At 43.2% G+C, this 12,612-nt stretch overlaps 1 protein-coding gene and 1 long non-coding RNA gene across 7 annotated transcripts in view; one reads left to right on the top strand and one right to left on the bottom strand.

Annotated features, from left to right (window-relative positions):
* Positions 1–12,612, top strand: part of SMC4 (structural maintenance of chromosomes 4) — a 102,339-nt gene that overhangs the window by 22,311 nt on the left and 67,416 nt on the right. For all 6 annotated transcript variants that reach the window (XM_024102531.3, XM_005299186.4, XM_024102533.3 and 3 more), the window contains one exon: positions 6,647–6,811. In XM_024102531.3, coding sequence (XP_023958299.2) covers positions 6,647–6,811 — 165 coding nt within the window. The remainder of the gene's footprint in view (positions 1–6,646; positions 6,812–12,612) is intronic.
* LOC135973486 (uncharacterized) lies at positions 6,861–12,592 on the bottom strand. Its single transcript, XR_010590345.1, has 2 exons — positions 12,209–12,592; positions 6,861–9,047 (listed from the first exon to the last, which is right to left on the bottom strand). It is a non-coding gene; the product is annotated as an uncharacterized LOC135973486 (long non-coding RNA).

Below are 12,612 nucleotides of genomic sequence, written 5' to 3'. Positions count from 1 at the left end.
TGCATCCCTGTCTTACACCTGTCTTGATGCTGAATGGTTTACTCAATCTATTTTCCATTTTAATGCAGGGGGCGTAGAATGTCTTCACAATGTTAATTAATTTTGTTGGAATTCCATATTATTCCACAATTTTCCACATTATTTCTCTGTTTACACTATCAAATGCCAGTGTAAATGTGGTACCAGATGACAGAACAAGGAGTAATGGTATCAAGTTGCAGTGAGGGAGGGTTAGGTTGGATATTAGGGAAAACTTTTTCACTAGGAGGGTGGTGAAGCACTGGAATGGGTTACCTAGGGAGGTGGTGGAATCTCCTTCCTTAGAGGTTTTTAAGGTCAGGCTTGACAAAGCCCTGGATGGGATGATTTAGTTGGGGATTGGTCCTGCTTTGAGCAGGGTGTTGGACTAGATAACCTCCTGAGGTCCCTTCCAACCCTGATACTCTGATTTTTATGCCGTTAGAAAGTCCACAAAATTGATGGCAAGACTGCTTTGGAATTCAATTGTGTTCTCAATAATCTGTCTCAGGGTGAAAATAGTGTCTGTGCATGATCTCTCTTGTCTAAATACAGATTGTTGTTCACGTAGGATGGTATCTATCTTTCCTTTCATTCTATTCAGGAGGATTGCTGCTATTACTTTTCCTGTGACCGAGAGAAGTGTTACTCCCCTCCAATTTGAACAATTGTTTAGATCACCTTTCTTTGGTAACTTGATTCTGATACCGAGGGTCCATTCTTCCGGCCCTTTTGCCTCCATCCATATTTTGTTGAACAGATGACTGATTCCACGTCTTTTCCTCCATATTTAAGCATCTCAGGATGAATGCTGTCCAAACCAGGTGTCTTCTTGTTTTTCAGCTTCTGCAATGTTTTTTTACCTCAGATACATCTATATCTAGATCTAATGGCTTATCATTGTTCTATTCCAGACTTGTAATTGGTTCTGGTTGGTTTATCACTTCTTTAAAGTGTTCCACACATCTGTTTTTTTGTTCCTCCCGTGTTTTCAAAATTTCTCCTTGTTTCCCTTTCACTGGGACACTTCTGAATTTTGATCCATATCCTGTTAATCTAAGAGAGATTCTATACAGAATTGAATGATGTAATGAAAGAAATACCAAACAACGATCTTGTCCTGGTTATGGGATATTTTAATGCCCAGATTGGAAATGAAAGAGGAGGTTGGGAAACAGTCGGCAGCCCACATACAACTGGAACAACGACAGACAATGGCACAAGACTTCTTGAATTTTGTGCCAAAAACAATCTTAGCATCTGCAACTCTTTCTTCCAACATTAAAACATACACAAAAAGACATAGATTTCACCAGATGGCCGTACACAAAATGAGATTGACTTTATCTGTGTTAGTTAAAGGTGGAAAACATCAGTGTTAGACACGAGTATTCAGAGGAGCAGATATAGGGAGTGATCACTAGTTGCTGAAAGCAAACATCAAATTGAAGTTTAAAGCAAATTTAAAATTACAAAGAGAGAACACAGACTCAGATTATTCAATACACAGAAACTACAAGATTGCAGATACGAAAAGACTACCAGATAGAGGTCAAGAATAGGTTTGAGGCCCTTAAAGATCTTGAAGAAAACGAAGTGGAAAAATACTGGGATCTTTTCAAAACAGCTATTCTAGAAGCAGCTGAAAAGATAATTGGTAGAAAGAGAGGAAGCAATAAAGAACAGTGGATCTCAGAAGAAAGATGGAAAATTTATAGACAAAAAGAAAACAAAAGACTTTAGTACTACAACATGTGACTGAAGAAACAAAACAAACCTACAGGAACCTTGACAAAGCAGTAAAGAAACAATGCAAAAAAGATAAGTGAAATTGGATAGAAAGTATGGCTAGTGAAGCTGAAGAAGCAGGGGAAAGAAACGATACAATAGGCTACACCTGGGGTGGGCAAACTTTTTGTCCTGAGGACCTCATCGGGGAATAGAAATTGTATGGCAGGCCATGAATGCTCACAAAATTGGGGTTGGGTGCGGGAGGGGGTGAGGGCTCTGGGGTGGGGATGAGGAGTTTGGAGGGGGATCAGGGCTGGGACGGGGTGAAGGTTCTGGCTGGGGGTGCAGGCTCTGGGGTGGGGATGAGAGGTTTGGGGTGTAGGAGGAGGGTGCGCCATTCTGGGATCGAGGGGTTTGGAGAGCGGGAGGGGGATCAGGGCTGGGGCAGGGGGTTGGGGCGTGGGGAGATGCTCAGAGGTGCAGGCTCCAAGCAGCGCTTATCTCAAGTGGCTCCTGGAAGCAGTGGCATGTCCCTTTTCCAGCTGCTACACATGGAGCGGCCCGCAACCCTCAGAGCAGGGCCATGCCATAGCTTTCGGGAGCTGTGTTGTGCGGCCCCCAACCCGGTGCCCCAGCGGGAGCTGACAGGCCAGCTAGTTTGCCCTGGTGTACACAATCCTAAAACAGTGCATAGGAGGGCTGTCTTTAATCTAAAACTGGGGGTTGGTGTAACATGTGTTCCGATTAGTGATGGGGGGGATGCCCAGCCTTCTTTGACTAAAAAAGCGCAGCTAGTGGTGAAACCAGACCTCTGGGAAAACAGAAAAGAGGTGTTTTCTCTTAGTGAGTTGATTTTAGTTCTTGGGATTATTGAGCACTGAAGAAATTTTTCAAGCCCTGGGCATCTCTATTTGGGATTGACGACACCTAGAAACATAAGTCCAGCATATCAAAGGAGCTCTTATACCATAGTCAACGATGGTCCTTCACAGATCACTTATGCATCTATCATTACATAATCATGTATGTATCATTACATCTGTGTGTGCTTCTGCCCCCGCCCCCAGACATTCACTTTTCAGTAAAAGGCATATACTGTAAGGTAAACTGTTGAAAGATTTTCCTTGGGGCAGTTTTGAGATTGAGATTTTTTTTTTTTATTAGAGGTTTATAGGTGTTGGAGGGATACTGTCAACTTGAATTTCTACATTCATTAGACATTCCTTTAAATAGTATATATTAGTATTTTTAAGTTAATGGTTTTTCTCTTCTCCTCCAGGCACAAGAGTTACACCAGATATGCTTAAACTTATTGCTCTTCTCTTTCTCTCTGAATATGTTTGTCTGTTGTCTCTTGAGTTTCACTTTTGCTGGTGCTATTTTCTTTAAATACTCTTTCAAGATATGGACAAGAACAGCATGAGTGGTGTTCAAAACCCTGGCCTAGTTATGTATTTTGCATCTAGTTAGAATTGAACATGTGGAAGGGATACATGATTAAACTGCATAATAGCCATCTTGAGGTTATACAATGCATACTTAACTTTTTCAGTGCCTGTAGTGGAAAGAAGCTGCTGGAAGTATCTATTGAATGAAACCATTCAACATTTAAACTAGTAACAGAAATATTTTTTTAATACATCTTCCTTACTGTATAAACCGAGCAATCATTTCATTAATGTAGTTAGCAATGAGAACAGTAGCCCAGTTGAACTGTACTCATTAGAAAATATTTGCATTTTGGTATACATATACTCTGGTAATAAGGGTAGGTAATGTGACAGATTATAAAAAGGATTGATTTATTTTGTATCACTTTAATAAATACTAATGTCAATAGGTATTAATAGTTTGTCTAATAATTGAAGTCAGAAAACTAACAAAATTTGTATGCATACACCTTTTTATAGCTTTGAAATAAAAAAATAAAAAGTGCTCCTACATATGACTCAATATTAATGTGGATATTTTTGTGCAGGGAAGAGGAATAAGTACACAAAACATGTAAAAGTACAAGATGTGGCTCTACCGAGTTTTTTCTCTTCTGCTCAACTGCACGGGACTTGCATATTTTCTAGTGAGAGAAAAGTGAGGCCACTAGGTGTCATCCTATACCAAATAAGTAAATGGAACCGCTCTTGCCAAAGTCTCTGACCTCTTCCTAGCCCAGGGGTCGGCAACGTTCTGCATGCGGCTCGCCAGGGTAAGCCACAGCCAGTACATCCCTTGCCCACGCCGCTTCCCACCGCCCCCATTGGCCCGGGACGGTGAACCGCGGCCAGTGGGGGCCGCGATCGGCCGAACCTGCCGCGTCAGCAGGTAAATAAACTGGCCGACCCGCCAGGGTGCTTACCCTGGCGAGCCGCGTGCCGAAGGTTGCCGACCCGTGTCCTAGCCAAAGTTCAAAATGAACCATCTTCATCTTCCTTAGTGTGTTAGGCACCTTCTACACAGTTGGTTGTTGCTCCTTTTTTTAAAACCTTGTTTCTACCATGGCTTCTGTAACTCCTCCTAGTTCTCCATCTCTTTAATCAGTCCTTCGGAGGATCCTCATCCTCTAGTCAACTTTTTGACAGTTCCAATGAGCTCTCTCCTTGGTCCTCTTCTCTTCTTCCTCTACATCTTATCTCTAGATAACCTCGTCTGCAAATACAAATTCAAATACCATCTCTATGCTGATGACCCTCCGATCTACTTCTGACCTGTCTGTTTCTGCAGCACAGCATCTCCGGCAATTCAGGATGTCTGGGCTGCTCCCCTCCAAGCTGCAGCTCACAGAGGTGGATTAAAGATGGCAGCGGTCAGTTGGCAGTTACACTTCTCTTTTTATTTCTTCCATTATTATTTTTTCCTTTTGGGGGGCAGCAGCAAGCAGTTTCTCTATTTCAGGCTTCTTTCCTCCTCCCTGGGTTGGTCTTAAGCAATCTGGTGGTTTAATCCACCCTGAACTTCCACTATAGTGTCTCCCTGCCAGCTATTCTGCCCCTATATAGGCATGGTAGAGCAGCCAAGAAAGCACTGGGTCAAATCCAAACAGTGCCATTTGTGAGGCAGCTTTCTCAGGCTGGCTGAGTCCTTCTAGTCTTTAGAGACTTCCCTTATTCTGCTCTTTCTGGTCCATTTTTCCACATTGGCATCACATCTGCTTTGGTGGGTTGGCAGTCCCACATTCCTATTCAACTCGTAGCCCCAAGACCTAATAGAGTTAAGGTTGACTGGCTGGGCACAACTCAGCATCTGCCGAGCCTGAGAAGGCTGCCTCACAAATGGAACACAACTTGGATTTGATCCAGTGCTTTTTTGGCTGGTTTGTCTGCTGGACATAGTTAGTTCATTACCTCTGGAATATTCATTATTCAAGTTTTTTCACTGCTTTGGAATAACTTATTTGTCGGTAGCCAGGGCACATGGAGCCAAATCTTTTATCCACCTCTGTGAGCTGTAGAGCGGAGCAGCCCAGATATCCAGAATCTTGGGAGACAGTGTTAGCAGAAAGGAAATTATCAGTAAGAAATTTTTCCCATTCTGTCCAAACTAAAATCTTGGCCTGCCTCTCTGATATCTCCTTGTGGGTGTCTAGCCATCAGTTCAAGCTCAAACATGGCTAAAACAGAGATTGAGTTCCCTGTGTCCTTTTTCGATCACTGTGGACAATACTACCATCCTGTCTGTTAATCAGGTCTTTAACCTAGGTATCACTTTCGACTTTAACTTCCTTCTAGATCCTCACATCCAAGCTATGTCTATTTTGCAGACTTTTGCTGTATAACAATCTCTAAGGTATTGCCTTTCCTATCCATCCACATAGCTAAAACTCTTGTCTTTGGTTATAAACTGTTTGGGGCATAGACCTCTCTTTGGTCTGTTTTGTGTAATACCTAGTACGATGGGGTCCTTGTCCATGAGTAGGGCTCTTAGGCACTATGGCAATACAAATAATAAATGTATTAAATATACATGCATTTCTGATATCTTTTGTTACTTTACAATTTTGAATTTAGACTAAATATTATGCAATATTTTGAATGAATTTGGAAGATGTATCACCACTTTGTTCCAAACATATGGTGAAGTATGTAATTGGTTTTTAAAAAATAAAAAGTTTGTTCCATTTACCACACCAAGAACTAAAATACATTGTTTGTCTTAACATCAAATTTTTATAATTCTTTTACAACTATTTTCCCATTCTACTTTATAATAAAAAATTAGATCTGCTGCTGTTTTTAATAAATTTTTCTGTGGTATATACTTTCAGAGATAATGCTGTGCAGGAAGAAATAAATATAGCAGTGAAAGTTAACAAATATTTAACAAGGCTTTCTGTTGTTGTTGTTTTTCCCCAATAATAATATCCAATTGGACACCCAAAAGGTTCAAGTGACCAATCAGAACACTGCTCCTGAAACATATTTTTTCCAAACTACTACTCTTAATAGGGCTCCACTCCCGATCAAACTACCTTAAATACTTTTTTATGAAAATAAAACTGTCTTAAATGGTATGGGGTTGTCATTTTTGTTAGTTTTTCAGGTGAGGGAGAAGTGCCTTTGAAGTTTTATAGAGTGATGAAGTTTAGTTTGGAGGGTGGGCTACGGAGAACATATTTTTTTCTCACACCATCACCACAGTATCTTCAGAGGGAGAAAATTTTCGTTATATTCATAAGTGCCTCACTAGATATATGGGTATTGTGACTAACTAGTTCTGACTACTGCCTTACTATGTTGTAATTTATAACATCTGACTTGTCATGTAAGTGGCTTAGAATAGTAAAGATCTTCATGTTCTCTGCATCCCAATACCTTCTTTCTCTTAGAAAGAAACATTAGTCAAAAATCCCCAACCCCCTAAGAATGATAGAATCTAGATTAATTTTTTTTTTTTTTTTTTAAAGGGGGAAGTCGAACAGATTGCAATGATGAAACCAAAAGGCCAGAATGAACATGATGAAGGTATGCTTGAATACTTAGAAGACCTAATAGGATCAGGACGGTTAAAAGATCCTATTCAAGTTCTGTGTCGCAGAGTTGAGATGTTAAATGAGCAGAGAGGAGAGAAGGTGAGTCCTCATGAGCGTTCATCTAAAAGTCAAATATAGAACAAAATCCTTAACTGCTGGAACTTTTTATTTCAGAAAAGCAATTGAAAGTGTAAGGATAACATTCATGAGGAAAAAATTAGGGGGGGTTGTTTGGCGGAGTGTCTTTAATTTTTATTTTAAGAATGTTGTATACAATTTTTAAAAAATCATCTCAGCAGGAAGTTCATTGGAAATCATGATCAGTCTCTGGAGAACAAGATACTATGGGCAGTCTTCCAGAGCTGAGGATTCCCCAATACGAACTGGTTTGCAACCAAAGACTAGAAGAAATGAACTGCTTCTGTTCCATGGCTGGTCATAGCCCAAGCTATGTGAAAGATGCATTCCTACTACCCTGGGAACTGGAGTTCCTGTAAGAATACCCTCCAATCCACTGATTCCCAAAGTAAACAGAAAGCTGAAACAAGAACACTCCATAATGCTATCTCATGGCCCCAGCTTGGCTGAGATAATATTAGTACTTGGACTTCAATCCAACCTCCATTCATGTTACCAGTCCTCTTTATATCATAGCACTACAATCAGGTGCTGCACTCCAATCCATTCAGTTTCAGCCTTACAGCGTGGATGGTGGGTGGCTAACAGCTAAAGATAGAATCTATTTTCATCTGGTTCAGAAGATGTTAATTAGTAGAAAGACATTCTTCTAGAGCTACTGTGACAAATGTGGGAATTTTCTGTAATATATTTATGAGCTGTCTATATGACTTGGTACCTTGGCATTGTTACCACTTGGGGGAAATTTTCTCCGTAGGACATGGGAAATCAGTCTAGGTATTTGAGATATATAGCAGGGGTGGCCAAACTTACTGACACTCTGAGCCACATAGGACAATCTTCAGAAGTTCGAGAGCTGGAGCGCACCTTGAGATCTTCCCTCCCTGCTGGGCAGATGCCACAAGCCACTACCCTGCTGCAACTCAGAGGTCCCAAGCTTCCCTCTTCCCCTCCCCCACCTCCCTGTCTGGTAGGTGGGAAATGGGGGGAGGGGTATGAGGTGGGACTCCAGGAGCTGCATTTTAACATTAAAGCCATGTGTGACTTGTGAGCCACAGTTTGGCCACCCCTGCCATAAAGGTACTAGGACTGTGTGGGCTGGAATCAACACATTTAAGTGGAAGATGCTACAGAGACAATGAGAACCTCAATGACCAAAATTAACACCTAGCTGCAGAGGCAGCTGAACATGTGAAAAAAGCATGGCTGTAAAACAAGAGGTGTCAGGTGGCTGTATTAAGAGCTCTGATGACAGACGCATATGTTTGGTAGACAAAAAGGAACAGACAAAGGAATCTTAGGTAGTTCCTACAGCAGCATGGATCTGGGTGCCCTGGCTTTAGCCAGTCTGAGCTCTTTCTTAACCTTTGCTTCTCTGTATTTCAAAATTGTCTGCCAGGTGACTAATACATTACTACCTTGTTTTGAAAAGATTGCCTGGGGTCGCTGCAAATACTGACTGAGCATTGTGCCCTGAAGGGGTATGGAGAAGCCTCCAGCAGGAGTCTGGCTTGACTGGATTCATTGCAGAGAGTCAGGGAGAGAGACAAGGATTGCTGGTGCCCAAAGATCCAGCTTTTCAGAGTCATGGAGGCAAGGTCCTACCCTGTGGAACTCTGTGGAATTGTTGGGGTCCAGGACACACAAGGGGTCACCCCCAAGGGATTGGCTACAAGCTGGGGCATATCCCAGACCCTGTGAATCCATAACAGCTACCTACCTGACTAAGTGGAAAAGATTCTTGATCTGGATGCTCTGTCTCCATCTGCATTATAGATTCAAGATATTGGAACACCTACTAGACCTGAAAGAATCAGGCCTACCAATGAGCTCATTAAAATTCATCTGGTGGCCATCTTGGCCTTTCAAGACCAGTCCTCCCCATTACCACCACCACTACCCCCCTATGGTCAGGGGAGTCTTGAAAGGACTAATTAGTCTATCCACAGGTTACAGTACCAGCTCTTCTTTGAGTGATGGTCCCTGTGTGTGTTCTACATGTAGGTTGCACATGTGCGCCATGCATCCAAGTCTAAAAATTTTTCAAAGCAGTGTCTTTTGGTCCACACATGTGTAGTAACTATCTTTTTTTGCTCCCAACGAAATAAGAGGCAGTGCAGGTCAACGCCTCTCCAGTTGCTTCTCTACTGCCGCCTGTCCTGAGTTGGAATTGTCCTCCTTCACTTGGTTGCATGACCTATAAAGAAAAAATTGTAAACCGTTATATTCTTAGATTTGTAGTTAGTAGTTCAAGTTTTTAGTGTAGTATAGTGTGTTTATCTCTCCCCCTGCTTGGTGAACCCCTCCCTGGCTCTGGGACTGAGCCCAAAGTCCTGGGATTCAAGAATTACATCTCCTGTCCTTGATCCCTCTCTATCAGTGATGAACATCAACTCTGCCTGTACAGTTTGGGTGAGGCACATAACTCTGAAGTACTGTGTCTGTTGCAACTTGCCACCCAGAACTTGAGAAGCCCAGGAGCTTCACCTATGTAAGCACCTGGCGGAGGAGGCTATGAGGCCCCTCTCCAATTCAGGCCAGGGAGACCACCCTGTACGTTGGCCTGCAGTGCCCCTCCAAGCATGTGCCTTGGAGCAGAGCCCTCAAGTGCTAGGACTCATCTTTGAGGGCTCCCCATGAGAGTAGAGGACACACTCATGGATGCAAGGACAGATCCCCCTTGAGGACTGTCCATGAGAAACTTGCATCCTCCCCAAGCCTGTTCAGTTGGGTGAGATGTGCGGAACCTAAGAAACTGGCTCTGATGAAGCCTCCCAGATTGGAGGGCAAGATGCATAAAAAGTACAATCCAACAGTTCCCTCAGTACTGAAGCATGAGACTCGATGCTCACCAGTTCTGTCTGAGTACTGGTCCAGATCCAAAATCAGTGTTGCCTCATCTATCTAGAAAGCGTTCAGTCACTACAGATGTACCGGATCCGTCAGACTTACCTATGGGAACCCCTAGGACACGAGTGCATACCGAGACTTGTATAATACCAGAGGATATATTCCTCCCTTATCCACAGTTTCCATTTTTGTCTAGCCCAGCCCTTCTGAGGGATGTCCTTATTCAGGAAAAGTCTATATCACTGTCCCAGGAGCCTTATCTCCAACATCTGGCAGACATCCCCTGGTACCAACTACACTGCCACTACTGATGGAGCAGTTCTTGGACTCACGTGAATCGGAGGAGATAGTCCCACTGGTATCTCTGCAGAGACAGTTGAGCCCCAATAGATAGTCGAGAGGTTACTCTTGCCATTCTGCCAGGTATGACCACCATCTAGCATTCAGAAGCCTAGGGACACCCAAAGCATGAGATTGCATCCCTGACCATCTTGGCTAATAGCCACTGATGGTGCGATCCTCCGTAAACTTATCTAATTCTTTTTTTAACCCAGTTATAGTTTTGGCCTTCACAATATCCCCTGGCAGTGAGTTCCACAGGTTGATTGCGTTGTGTGAAGAAGTACTTTGTTTATTTTAAACATGCTGCCTGTTAATTTTATTGCAGCATCTCTGGTTTGTGTGTTAGGTGAAGGGGTAAATAACACTTTCTCCACACAATTCATGATTTTATACACCTCTATCATATCTCCCCTTAGTTGTCTCTTTTCCAAGCTGAATAGTCCCAATCTTTTTATTCTCTCCTTTCATGGAAGCTGCTCCATATCCTGAATCATTTTTGTTGCTCTTCTTTGCATGTTTTCCAATTCTAGTCTCTCTCTTTGGAGATGAGGAGAACAGAACTGCACACAGTATTCCAGGTGTGAGCATACCATAGATTTATATAGTGGCATTATGATATGTTCTTTTTTAGCATCTATCCCTTTCCTAAGGGTTCCTAACATTGTTAGCTTGGTTTTTTGTTTTGTTTTTTGTTTTTACATTGCACATTGAATAGATGTTTTCAGAGAACTATCCGCAATGACTGCAAGATCTTTCTTGAGTGGTAACAGCTAATTTAAACCCCATCATTTTGTATATATAATGGGATTATGTTTTCCATTGTTCATTACTTTGCAGTTATCAACATTGAATTTCATCTGTCATTTTGTTGCCCAGTCACCCAGTTTCATGAGATACCTTTTGTAAATTTTTGCAGTCAGCTTTGGACTTAACTATCTCGATTAATAAACTCTGCCACCTCACTGTTTATCCCTTTTTCCAGATCATATATGAATACGTTGAACAGCACTGATCCCAGTACAGATGCCTGGGGGACCCCAATATTTACTTTTCTCCATTGTGAAAATTGACCGTTTATTCCTACTTTTTGTTTCCTATCTTTTAACCAGTTACTGATCTATGAGAGGACCTCCCTCTTATCCCATGACTGGTTTCTTTGCTTAAGAGCCTTTAGTGATGGACCTGGTCAAAAGGCTTTCTGAAAGTCTAAGTACACTGGATCACTCTTGTCCATGTGTTTATTGACCCCCTCAAAGAATTCTAATAGATCAGTGAGGCATAATTTCCCTTTACAAAAGCCATGTTGACTCTTCCCCAACAAATTATGTTCATCTGTGTGTCTGATAATTCTGTTCTTTACTATAGTTTCAACCAATTTGCCTGCTACTGAAGTTGGGATTACTTGCATGTAATTGCCAGTATTGCTTCTGAAACCTTATTAAAAATTGGCATCAAATTAGCTATCATCCAGTCATCTAGTACAGAAGATGATTTAAGTGATAATTACATACACAGTTCTTTGAGTGCTTGCTCATTTCAATTCCACTCTAGGTGTGTGCACGCCCATGTGCACAATTGTCAGAGATTTTTGCCTTAGCGGTATCTGTACAGTGGTCTGTGGCGCCCTCTTGAGTGCCGTGCTCATGTGGTGGTATATTAGGTGCAAAGGACCTATGTCAGGCCATGTGCTCACCCTGCTGTAGTCGGACCCCCTAGCCCAGCCAGGAATCCGACTCCTAGGAGCTGCAGGGGACCCCTGCTCCTCCTAAGAACTTAATTGCCCAAAGTGGCCCCGGTAGCTTAAGATCCAGTAGGCTGGCCGGCACCACACATGCCACACTGGACTCGGCTAGGGCCCCACCATCCTAGCATAAGCCAGTCATGGGATTGCCCCAAAGGGCAGTGGAGCATCCTCGGTCCCCAAACCTCAGGCATAGGTCCCCATCAACACAGCCTAGGACCCCAGTCCCGCAACCTCAGTCGCTGACCAGACGACCCAGGTCCCCAACGCCACGCTCTCCCCCTATGAGGCATAGGACACCAGAATCAAGGCACCAGTCTTGGTACCGGCGAGCCTCCTGCCAGAGAGTGCAACAGCACAGGTTGCTATAGCATAGACGATCCCCACCGGTGTGGGATTGATCCCCATCATGGCACTGGTCTCACCTCTCTGGTACCGCTCATTGAGCAGGCACTGATCCTCACCCTCTTCTCACCGATCACCGGCGAGGGTCAATTGGTAGATTCAGGCTTCCACAGATCCGCCCTAGTCACCGGAGGTGCAATGGTCTGAGTCAGAGCAGGAGTTCAGCCAAGAAGGGGTGAATCACCGCTGGCCCATGAGACTGGCGCGGCATCTGCAGTGGTGGCATGGCAGCAGGGACAGTGGCCTGCTCAATGGTCATTCTGGAATCCTTGGGGTGTGCCGATGATGCCGGTCCCCGTACTCCCACCAATTCCTCCCTGGCCTCCTCGGACAAACCGCTCCATGCTTCTTCTGAAGATAAGAGACTTAACTTCCTTGATGTGCACAAGGGCCTGGCATTCTACCTGCAAAGAACCAAGCCCAT

Source organism: Chrysemys picta, chromosome 9 (assembly GCF_011386835.1).
Source record: "Chrysemys picta bellii isolate R12L10 chromosome 9, ASM1138683v2, whole genome shotgun sequence".
In the NCBI taxonomy this organism is placed as follows: Eukaryota; Metazoa; Chordata; order Testudines; family Emydidae; genus Chrysemys; species Chrysemys picta.
The sequence above is the reverse complement of the archived record's forward strand: the minus strand, read 5'-3'. Positions and strand labels throughout refer to the sequence as shown.